This window comes from Numida meleagris, chromosome 1 (genome assembly GCF_002078875.1).
Source record: "Numida meleagris isolate 19003 breed g44 Domestic line chromosome 1, NumMel1.0, whole genome shotgun sequence".
Taxonomy (NCBI): Eukaryota; Metazoa; Chordata; class Aves; order Galliformes; family Numididae; genus Numida; species Numida meleagris.
The window spans coordinates 69,824,358-69,836,324 of record NC_034409.1 but is presented as its reverse complement, the minus strand read 5'-3'; the positions used below and the strand labels follow the sequence as shown (position 1 = coordinate 69,836,324).

Sequence of the window (11,967 nt, the reverse complement as noted above, 5' to 3'; positions counted from 1 at the left end):
AGCCCAGCCCAAGGCCACAGGGCAGGGGAAGGGCCAGGGCACCGGGCATCTCAGTGCGGGCTGAGGGAGGTGCCTTTGGTCAGCATTAAGTAAGGGTGGCAGAGGGGGGTCTGAGTGTTAGCTACAGCTGCTGCTGGGAGCGTGGAAGAAGATGGAACCTGGCTTTTTTCACAGGTGCTTGGTGGTGACAGGCACCTGGAGGAGTCCAACGTATGGACCTGAGCTCCCCAGGGCTGCCAGGGGAGTTCCTATGGACAAGTAGAAGACTTCGGTTCTGGCAGGAAGAAGGCTGGTGTTCAGCATGAAGGATTTTTTTCAAGTACGGTCAATAAAGGATTTAAAAAAATAGAAAACAATTTAAAAATGAGCAATATTAAAGAAAACTCACAAAAATAACTAAAACATTGAGCGTTCCCCTGATTTTTTGGATCTTGATAGTCTGTGTAAGAATTCCTTTGTCCCATCCTGGTCTCCTTAGTCCAGGGAAGAATGCTGTTTGCATGTTTTTTTCTGTAGCTCCCAAGTGCACTAGGTTTGTGTGTTCATTTTGCCATCACCTTGGCAGCTTCTTTCCAAAGAGAATGTTTCCACTAGCTGATGTGTCAACCAGATGTCACAAGTTTTGCACACTATGAGGCATTTGATGTCTAGAAGAGGAGCACAGCCCCTGAAAGATGGGTTGAACTCTGCTGGCTGGGATTTGGGCAGGAGGTTTCCCCCACCAGAAGTGCCACCCAACTTGAGTTTTCAAATTCAGATTCAGACCTTGGGCTACTGACCTAGACTTTCACTGGTTCAGCTCAGTTTTGCAACCCTGCTATTGTAAGCGCGCTGTTCTTGTGAGAAGAGCTCTGTAGTCCTGTACACAGAAAAGTAAAAGCCACCAGGAGAGTAGAAGGTGCTGTGGGGGACAACAGGACAACAATGTTCTTGAGAGGACACTGTCCTTTTTAGCTCAGAAACAGAAATGAAGCCAACAGGGAGCACAGAACACTACAGTTGCATCTGAGAGCACCGGTCAGTCATTTGCTTTCAAATATTTTTTTTCTTCCAATCTCTGTGCTTTAAGTTTTTTGTTTCTAATAGATAAAACCAGCTTCAAAGTTTGGAGGAGCCATTCCCCGTCTGCTGCTGTTGTCCTTTTTCCTTTGTTTCCTTTAGCAAGAGTTGATTTCTCGTAAGCTGAAAGGCACTGCTTTAACAGAGCAGAGATGCAATGAGCAGGGTGTCTGTACCCGATGTGAGGACCTATCCTGTGCAGCCAGGCCAGCACACCCCTGCCCCATCACTCTCAGCCTGGCTGAGATCCGGTGCTTTAGATTAAAATCTGCACCATAGAAGTTCTTTGTATTAAGGAACAGCAAATGCTCAGCAGCAGGTTAATTGAATGTAATTAAGCAATAAAACTACTTCTACGACAGAAGAAAGCATGAGCACAGTATTTTCAAGTTTAGGGCAGCATTAATGAGTACTTATTCAATACATCTATAATGCAACAAGCTCGACTGTTGCAGACTCGTGCAACACACTGATGCAATTCTACAGGCAGTTGATGAAGTGTCTTCATCACAGTTTGTTGAGTGTATTGTCTATGTTTCCATGATTTATTACTTCCTTGACTTTCTTTCATGTTGGGAGAAACACTGACTCGATTCAAGCATTCTCAGAGCAGTGGCTGTTAATTGTGTGAGCTCTGTTTACCACTCAAGAGCTCCAGTTTTGACAAGTCTCTTGACCGCATGTTAATAATATGTATGATTAATTATTGTTATGGGCATTTGCAGAAATGAACAGGATAGGTAGCACTTCAGAGCTTTTATTTCTTTCTGAACAAAAAATAAACACTGTTATGTACACTCTGCATAACAAGGATAACGGGTGAGGAAAGAAGGTGCTGCTGGATGTATGTGGGGAAAAAACTGCTTCCCAGCAATCCCAGCATGAATTGCCAAGGGCTCTGGTGGGAACAATGGACAGCAGGCTAGAGGCAGGTAACAGAGGCACTGCTCCTTCTGTTACTGGTAAGCATGAGCATTAAGCAGGCTGTTAGATCACTCAGGTGCCAGAAGCCACCATCATTTCACAAACAGGTAAGACACATGAGATGAGAGGAATTGCGAGTTCTGGTGGGCAAAAACTCAGCACAAGCCAGGATTGTGCAATTGCAGCCCAACTGCTTCCTGGCCTATGTAAAAACAGACCTGGCCAACAGGGCAAGGGAAGTGATTGTCCCCTTCTATTCTGCCCTTGTGAGGACCCATCTGGAGTACTATGCCCAGGTCTGGGGTCCCCAGCACAAGAAAGATGTGAGCTGTTGGAATGGGTTGAGAGGAGGGCATGAAGGTGGTCAGAGGGCTGGAGCACCTCTCCAGTGAAGAAAGGCTGTGAGAGCTGGTTCAGCTTGGAGAACGTTCCAGGGAGACTTAATTGAGGTCATTCTGTATTTAAAGGGGACCTACAGGAAAGAGGAGGAGGGACTCTTTACTGGGGAGTGTAGTGACAGGACAAGGGGTAATGGCTTCAAACTAAAAGAGAGGAGATTTAAATTAGATATTACGAAAAAACAATATTTACTCAGAGAGTGGTGATACATTGGCACAGGCTGCACGGAGTAACTGTGGATGCCCCACCCTTAGAGGTGTTCAAGGCCAGGTTGGATGGGGCCCTGGGCAGCCTGAGCTGGTGGATGACAGCCCTGCCCATGGCACAGGGGGGTTGAAACTAGATGGTCTTTAGGGTCCCTTCCAACTTAAACCATGCTGTGATTCTACAATTCCATATCCACATCTTTCAGCTTGAGGTGAGTTGTGGAGTGTCTGGTGTCACCCTTAGTGGAAGGACCTGCCCCTCTTGGCCCCTCTGGGCTTGCTGGTCCTGCCTGGAGAGAAGTCCTACTGATGGAGAAGGCAGTGGGGTTTGTCTGTGGGCTCAAAGGCAAGACCAGCTGTCCATGGGATAAAACCAACATATGAAGGTCCTCACAGATCTTCTCACCACACATGCCATAGCCATGTTAAATCATTGCTAACTTTGAAAGCGAGCACATGACATGAAAGATGGTGATTTGGCCACTGTCACATGGTCCCTGCAGCATCCCTTCACGAGCTGACACTTCTCAGGGTAGTGTGATCGGCATTACCAACTCATTTTGAAGAGGAGTTGCCCTTAGCAATGCATCTGGAAGCACTCCATGAAGCCAACCCTGTTCTTTCTGTAAGTGCAGCCGAATGTAAATCCTGACTTTTCAAATGAACGAAATGAAGAAATGCAATAGTATCTAAATGATTATGCTCAATGCCTCTGCTGCCATTAAAATAAATATGTATTCTTTCAAGAAATCCAAGTATGGGAACAAAATCACACAGTAGTGTGAAGATTTGGGCTGGCAAACATGGGGTGTCACAGCCCCAGGGACACAGCCCTTTGTTGTGGGACATAAGGGAGCACCTGGGACCTTTCTCATCCAGTCACATCCCTGCTGGGCAAACCAGCTATCCTGCCAGCTGGACCTCCACTTCTTTGCATATAAGGATGCACTCCAGCCCTGGGGGAGACAAGGATGTGTCTGGAGTGGGGGTACCCACGTTGGGGGCTGCTCATGAAGCCCCCCCATGAGTGGCACACAGTGCTGGCGACAGAGGCAGAAGGGTTGGTGACAAAAGGAAGGTGACTGGCAGCCAAAACATGTCCATGCAAAGCAGCTCTCCCTTCCTTGTAAAACATCAGGTAACAGATGCAATCAGAGCAGCTGCACCATGCAACGGCCTTATAAAACAGCGAAAAGAAATACAAATGCAGGTTTAATTGCTCAATCAATTTAAATTGTGTTATCCTGCATAACTTCATTATTTCTGGAAAATTTGTCCCAAGCTGTTAGGCGGGGGGAGGTCTGTGTTGGCCTATAAATGTTTCCCTTGCAGGAGCAGCAGCTGCTGGACGGGCTGCTATGCAGGGCAGCCAGGAGTGTTTCTGCAGCACAACTCCATCAGCACACTAAAGGCTCATGACACCCCCAGAGCAGAAAGCACTGAATGAAAACAGCAAGCCCATCCGCATCACCATTCCCCACTGAGGCCCATGGCACGAGGCTGGCTGCAGCCTGGGAGCAGGGCCTTCAACACACAGTGTTCCAGCACCAGAAGCCATTTGCTGTTTGACCAGACCTGGATGGTGCTGAGGCAGAGCAAACGGCGGAGCACAAGGGCATGTTGTGCACTGGCCCAGTGGCTGACAGTGAGGTTAATTGCTCTACTCAGCATTAGCTTGTCGTGCGCTAGAGGAGAATGAACTTTGCTGTGTGTGGAAATAAAACACAGTCAGCTTCTGGAAAAAAAAGCTTGTTCCTTTAATCTATTTGAAAGCTTTGGTACATCAAAATCCTGTCAAGAAGAGGTGTCTGATATAATTGGTGTGGACACGCACAAAGGTCCTGATGGAGACCTTTGTCAAAGAGCAGCTCCTGAAAGGCAGCAAAGGGTCATGGGCAAGGGACATGCTGTGAAGCACCACACCATGGGGTGGGAGCGATCAGGCATCCTGCAGCTACCAGCCCCTTGCAGCAGCGTGCCAGCCCCACAGCCTGGAGCCACTGGCGGGCCTGAGGAGAGGAGGGCTGCAGGGTGCACCACCACGGCCAGGGGAGAGGCCCAGAGCAGAAAGGCTGCAGAAGCATTCCTACATGGTCTCAAAGGGATTCCTCATAGGTGGTGCTTGTGCAAACCAAGGGGAGCCTAGATAGGCTGTCATCTCTTTAAAGGAAAACTCCATCTAGGGCCACAGGCAGCTCACCACAGTCCTTCACTTTGGGCTGCAAATACCTACAAATGAACAGTGTTAGATGAAGATCAGGAGAGAAGAAAGTGGCAGACTGTTGTCCCCAGAAGCTCTGATGGGAAGGGACAGGAGGTCCTCTGAAGTCCCTGGCTGTCCCCAGCTCCCACAGGACACATCAGAAGGGAGGAAGTCTTTCTGAGATGGGACAGAAAGACGTTTAAAAAGTCTGGCTAAAATTGAAATTGTTTTAATTTCCTGACGAAGTGAGGAAAAGCAACATAATGGCAGTATACAAAATAACAAATGGCACAAAGAAGGTACATATGAGCACTCCTATTTACACTTTTCACATAAAAAGAGAACAAAGGGACAGTCAATAAAACCAAATGACAACACTCTTACAGGGATAAGCGAAATGCTGTTGTTCTAATGTACTGTGCATCATCACCCGGGGAACTCACTGTTCCAAAATATCTCTGAAATCTCAGATGCAGAGAGTTTCCAGAGAGGGACAGGATCGTACCTGACAGGACATTCGCAGTTATCTTTGCTATATGTGAGTTACATTAGCAGCGAGCAATAATATGAGTTTTTAAGAGAGAAATTCTCATACAAACAAGAATAAATGAAGAGGGGCAAACATCCCCATGGGCAGATTATTCCAAAAATTGCCTTCAAAGGAATGGCTTGTTCCTCCAACATTGGCTGTCAGCATGCTCAGAGTCTGCAGAAGATGAACTATTTCTCCCCATCCCCTCTGGCTGCCCACTGCAGCAATGCTTGAGTGCTGGCACTGCTTCCTGCCCAGCATGGCCTCCAGTCCCACACATGGCCCTGCTGAGCAAGACAGGGATTTACACCTTTCCTCCAGACAGCTGCCTTGCCAATTCCCGAAAGCACTCTCCTTGAAAGTCAGAGTAGTTTTGGGGGTCTCTAGCTTCAGATTCTCACAAGCAGCAGCATCTGACATCCTGAATCCAGCTCTCCAGATTGGGGTGCACTGTGGTGGGCAGGGGAAAGGCAGCTGCTCTGGTAGGTGCTGCATCCCTATTTGCTCACTACTAGTACCCAAGGAACATTTCACATCCCCAGCCATATGTGCCTGAGAGAGGTAAAAATAATCTCGCCTTTTTTCACTAACATGCAGCGATATCTCCCCTAATCCTCATTGAAATGAACTGAAATTTATCTTGGTAACAATTCTGCCTAATGATGGGAACGCACATTATTATGGATACACACCAGCACACCTTTGGGAGTGATCCTACCTGGATAAATAGCAGTGAAGGTCAGCCCTGGGGATGGGGGTGGTAAGCAACTTGACAGCTCATCCCCGAATTTAAACAGAGCTGACAATTGCAGAACTGCAGAACCTTCCCTTTCATGGCCTTGTTCACCTGGGGTAGATTGGAGCTGGTGCAAGAAACCCAGGCTTTTGATGGTGTTCACAAAGCTAAAATAAAAATGTCCCCTTGCTTAATCTGCTTAGTCTCACAAACCTGTATGGTTTGTGTCTGTACAGACTCAACCCAGCACTCAAGTTGTCCATCCTCCAGTTCACTGCCCATTCCCCAAGGACAGCATCCAGCTTTAGCAGGTGACAGGGAAGACCAAGACTTCCCAGAACGGAGCAGGATAAGGGCCATCCCCTGCTGGTCATATCATAGTGACCATCACTGTGTCGGCTGCGTGACCCATGGGACACCCCATCCTCCGTGCCAGCTGCCCCCAGCCATTCAGGATGGCAGCTTCAATACTCCAATTCAATACCCTCAGGCTGGCTCCCACAGCTGTAGAGCAGATGCTCCATTACCTGGGGCTGAGTGTACCAGGAGGATATAAAGAGGCCTTGTGTTTTGTTGTTTCTTTTAAGACTTTATTTGTCTAACATGCTTGACCAAAAATTACAACAACAATCAAGTTATGCCAAAATGATTAAATAACCTTTAAGATTTCATACCTCAAGTAGTTTAAATGATATTTTGAAGTAACAGCTGCTTTCATATCTTTTTCACATAAAAATACACAGTATTTTGAGGATACCTTAGGAAAAAATTATTTTTAAGAGAATAGTTTATGGTCAACATAGAAATTTCGTTGAGGCCAATAAAAGGACCTCTTCCCTCCACTTTCAACATTTTAGTATCTTAAGTGCCATGAGTGAATGTAAACATTTCAGACTTCTTTAACATACAGCCAATTTCCTGCCACGTTTGTTTCAAAATGCTCGAGTTGTGACTAGATAAGACACTTTAACTGCATGCTATTGTTCATCTTCCCAGCGATGGTGGGGGTTCACATTAAGCTACGAATTTTAGTCTTTGCTGATTTAGGAGCTGATCCTGCAATTTCTACACCAATGGATTTCACGAAAAGTAGACCCAGCTGCATTCAATGGCGGACTGTTCTTGTGCTGTAAACTGTTCGCTCCAGGAAACCGCTGCTCATTTTTGTGTTTGTCTTTTGTTTGTTTGCTTGTTTCGGGAAAAAGCAGCAAATCAGCTTAGATCCCAAGTCACCCAGCTGCTTCAGGAAATGACAGCTCTGCGGCTTGCCATGTTTCTTGGTGTCAGTGGGCCCACAGCACATCAGTTCCTGGCTTTGAACTTCACAGCTTCCAGCATCCATTGGATGAACACGTGGGAAGCCCCCAGAACGCAGTATTTCTGCCTGCCTCCCTTAGAGTTGTGGCTGCTAGCCTGGGCTGGCAGAGCCCGAACTTTAAATCGCATATGTATCTAATCTAAATGCAGTCACTACACCAAGCTCACATTTATATCCATACATCAGGCAAAAAGTTACCCACACTACCATCCACTGTGTGTGCCCACAGGAGCTATGCACAGAGCTGAAAACAATCCAGTATTGATAGTGCGATGACTTGCCTAGTTTGTGTGAACAAGATTAATATGTAAATGCAGTCAGCCCCAAACACAGCCATCATTCAGGTTACAGCAGTTAAGTGATCTCCATCCTGGCAGAAAAGCTGCTCTGAGCATGGAGATGCTAGTTCAAAGCAGGACACATTTGAAGCAAGTATTTTTGCAAGTTTGTAGACCGTTCGCCAGCTTCTGCCTAAGACTGCACGGAAAACTCAGCAGACTCAACACCTCTGCTAAGCTGCAGGAAAGCTGCACAGGTAGGATCAGTGCCAGCCATCCCTAGCAGCTCCTGCGACACCCCGTGCTTTGCCTGGGTGCATCTACACACAGCACAAGAAACAGATTTCAGCTGAGTTTATGGTTTTGTCTTGGGCCTCCCCCAGCATTGTCCATGAATGGGTACATGGCCATGACAGGTTTTGTGAGGCAACCTCTGCTCCGTACCCGCTGACATATACTCATCACTCATTGCACTTACGCTACTACATAGCTATCCAAAAACAAATGCCCAAACCCCACCTCTGGATGACCCCCCCTTGAGGTCCATGAAGTCTCCCGAAGGACAAAATGATCACAATGACATTCCGTCACAGCTGACATGGGCCAAATTCAAACCAGAAATCTCACTATTGGCTGCATATTCCAGCAACAGGTTTTAAACAAATAGTCCCAGTGGGTTTTATTTAAAATTTCAATACTGAACACTGGCTTGTTGGGTGGTTGTTTTTGTTTTCTGTTTTTGCTTTTTACATAGAATCACGCATTGCCTTACCATACGAAAACACAGTTATACTCCTTCATTTTTTAAGGGAAATATCACCTTTTTTTTTTCCTTTTTCTTTTTTTTCCCCACAGGTGAGGCCAGGTTACAAATTCCTGAGTTTATACTGCACTTAACACAGTCTCCCTTCTCCCTTCTTGGATTTTGAGCTGTTTACAGCATGCTGGCAATATGCATCATTTCCCTTAATGTCAGATGGGAGCAAACTTCATTTCAGAGCAGTGAATTTGGACCTCTACTGCATTGGTTTGGAATAGATGCTAAGACTCAAGACCTGGAAGGCTTGAAATAATAGCTTTCCTCCCATGGCTGGTCATTCATGTAGAATCTTTTGTGTTTACTGTGTTAATTAAGGGAAAATCTCTTTAACATCACTTTTATCAAGAGCTCACCGGGAAACATCTGAAACGAGGAAATCCTAGTCTAAACTCATATGTTTAAACTGCAACTTTCTTGAAGAAACACTCCCCTGAAAGACATTCCTCTTTTAGTTAGTCCCATATAATGTACAGTATATACAAAAGTCCCTACTTGAGCGAGAGAGAGATATGTGTATGTATATATATGTGGAATGCATTCACTTTTTTGTGTTCACAAACATTTTAATGGTGATACGTCTTTAATCTGTTTCTGGCACCAAAATGTCTCTGTTCATCCTCCATTTTTTGTCACTCAGATTTATCTGTGAAGATCTAGCAGGAAAACGAGAAGAAGCACTTTTCTTTGTTGAACAGTTCCCTATTGGCATTCTCAGTCAGCAATATGAAGTTGCTAATGCGTTGGGCACAACATGAAATCCTTTATTATAATCATGTATTCCTTGGAGTAGGTAAGTCAATAACTATAGGTGGATTTAGAGGCTGGTAGTTCACAGTGCACACAGATGCATTCACATAGGTAGTAGTTCCATCAGCCATGACACCATAACCTGCGAAGAAAGAAGAGCTCTAATTACTCTTATTATTCACTCTTTATTATCATTGTTATTATTTACCTTAATGCAAAATGTGCAAGTCTTTTGGATGAATATCATCTTTGTTCTACAGTAGAACATTTTGCCATATTGCATAAGAAAACGAAAACTGACCCTCACTAGACAGAGGCTATTGTCTCTGGCAGCCTGCTCCCCAGACCTCCTTACAAACACTGGTATTTCACTTTGAAAAGCTTTTTTCTTCAAACTTACCCAGTTTTAGAAGGGATGGGAAGGCAGAACTTAGACAATTTCAGCACTAAAAAAAAAAGACATACTTCATCTAGATTTGCAGTCATCCATGCACCAAAATTTGGGCGATTTTTCTTCTTCTACCTTTTTTCTCTGTGCTATGTTGTACATCTTTTAAGCAACTGATGAAGAAAAAGGATGGTGTGACCAAGGGGAGGGTGTGTGCATGTACACATGGTTGTGATTGGTCTCTGTGGGAAGCTCTTCTCCTGTGTTTGATCTTGATGACTAATTTCAATCAAATCTGATGGAAAGATTGTAAAATGTCAGCCCAGGAAGAGAAAAATGACTTTATTAGTACGTTCTCTGACAGATGAGGTGAATTCCCACCCCAGACACTGTAACATTTCCACAGGAGAAAACACCTCCAGAAAGTCACATCAGTGGGGATTTAGATGTAGTTTTAACTACATCTCATGTCTGACAAGACACCCAAAACATTCCCAGAGCTAAATCTGCAGGAAATCGAACTTCCAGTTCCTAAGCTTGTAGAAATACAGTGAAATGCTGTTTGAAAAGCTGAAGAAAAAGCCCTTTGACTAAAAATTAAACACACTTTCCACTGTCAAAAATCTTTTCATGAATGTCTAGGAAAAAGCATGAGCTTGATAACACTAAAACTAAAAGCTTAATGTTGGAAACTTTCATTGAACTAAATGCAAGCATTATGATCAATATCATGAAATGCATTCACAATCTGAAACGTGATTTTGGGGAAATCACCCAGTGGAAGGCTTTTTGTACTAACACTCAATCTTACTATTAATAAAGTTAATAGAGAAACGTATTCATTGCTACAAGTGCTGCTCCTATTTTATGATGCTGGCACACAACGTCAGAGGTAGATGTTGGTGGTATGGCAGTAGAGGCTGAACCTTCCCACCAATATTCCATTACATTTTGTTGCCGTGTGACAGATGGCAGCAGAGGGGCAGTCTGACAAGATGGCGTCTGATATGGAAGTGCCTAGGAAGCAAAGGTGTGTCACTGAATTCCTCCAAGTGGAAAAAATGGCACCCACTGACATTCATCAACACTTCCTGGACATTTATGGAGACCAAACAGTGGATGTGAGCACAGTCAGGCAGTGGGTGGTGCATTTCAGCAGTGGCAACTGTGATGTGAAAGACAAACCACGTTCCAGATGGCCATGAAGATTTTTATGAGCATGGCATGCAGGCTCTTGTTCATCACTGGTGAAAATGCATAGCTAATGGTGGTGACTATGTGAGAAAATAGTGTTTTGTAGCTGAGAATGTGCTCTATCACATAATATTATTGTACTCTTAGTACCGGTTTTAGTTTCCATGGAAATAAATAGGAGGCATTACTTTCGGAGAGACCTACATGCATTGAGTTAACACTATTCATCTCCCAGGTAGCTAGGATCCTAGTTTTTCTGAAAGCAATTTCATGTCTTACAGAAGCATTGCTAATTGTAGAATTTACAAAGATCCGGTAGCCAAATAGCTTTCTTTTTTGTTCCTTAAAATACCCTGAAAATTGCAGGGCCTCTTGGACTCCCCATGGAAAAACCACGCTATAATTAGGGAGCAGAGAGGGAAGAAAACTCTGTCAGGTTCCTGTCACAGACATTTCTTTACATCATGTGCTGTTTGCCACAGAACAATTGTCCTGTGTAAAACACAAGCTGCACCAAGGACAGTCTGCATTGCTGCTGGGACTTTCTGTCTCCTCAGCTACACACTTGAAGACAACAAAATAAGCTTGCTAATACATTCTTTTTGCTAGAAAATTCATCACACTACAGTTTTCACTCTTCCCTTGCTGCCAGCAGAGTTTCCTTGGGCTTGACCTCCACCAAGCACTGGCTGTAATTGGCAAAGCAGTATTTCAGGTGGAGCCCCTGCCAGGCTTCTCACCACCACCACGTCAATCAGCAACAAGGCCATGTGCAGAGGTGTTTTTTGGCAGAGACAGCTGTGCAGAGAGGGAATAGGGAAGAAACATTTCTTCTAAGCATCTCTTCCTCCCGGATGTTCAGTAAATGACTGCTGCAGATGTAGCTATGCTCAGTCAGGGGAGGAACTCATCTGTTCAAATCACGCATTCTCTCTACAAAGAGCAGCTTCGTTTGCACAGCCTGTCTGCAGTGGGAATTCTCCTCTGCAGAGAGTTGCCATCCCACCGCAAAACAGGCTATGCAGCTCTCCATTTGTTTTCTCTAAATTATGGTAGTTAACGAGAAGAGTACCTTGTTTCTGTGTTCTGATACCTCCTGTGCCAACTTATTAATTCACACGATTTACCATTCTGTGAAGGTGCCACTCATTTCACTTGGGAGC

General features: G+C 44.9%; 1 protein-coding gene across 8 annotated transcripts in view; it reads right to left on the bottom strand.

Annotated features, from left to right (window-relative positions):
• Positions 6,634–11,967, bottom strand: part of MPPED1 (metallophosphoesterase domain containing 1) — a 65,119-nt gene continuing 59,785 nt past the window's right edge. For 6 of the 8 annotated variants that reach the window (XM_021392621.1, XM_021392625.1, XM_021392632.1 and 3 more), the window contains one exon: positions 6,634–9,364. In XM_021392621.1, coding sequence (XP_021248296.1) covers positions 9,246–9,364 — 119 coding nt within the window. In that variant the 3' untranslated portion in view covers positions 6,634–9,245. The remainder of the gene's footprint in view (positions 9,365–11,967) is intronic. The other 2 variants (XR_002437267.1, XR_002437272.1) reach the window with 2 other exon arrangements.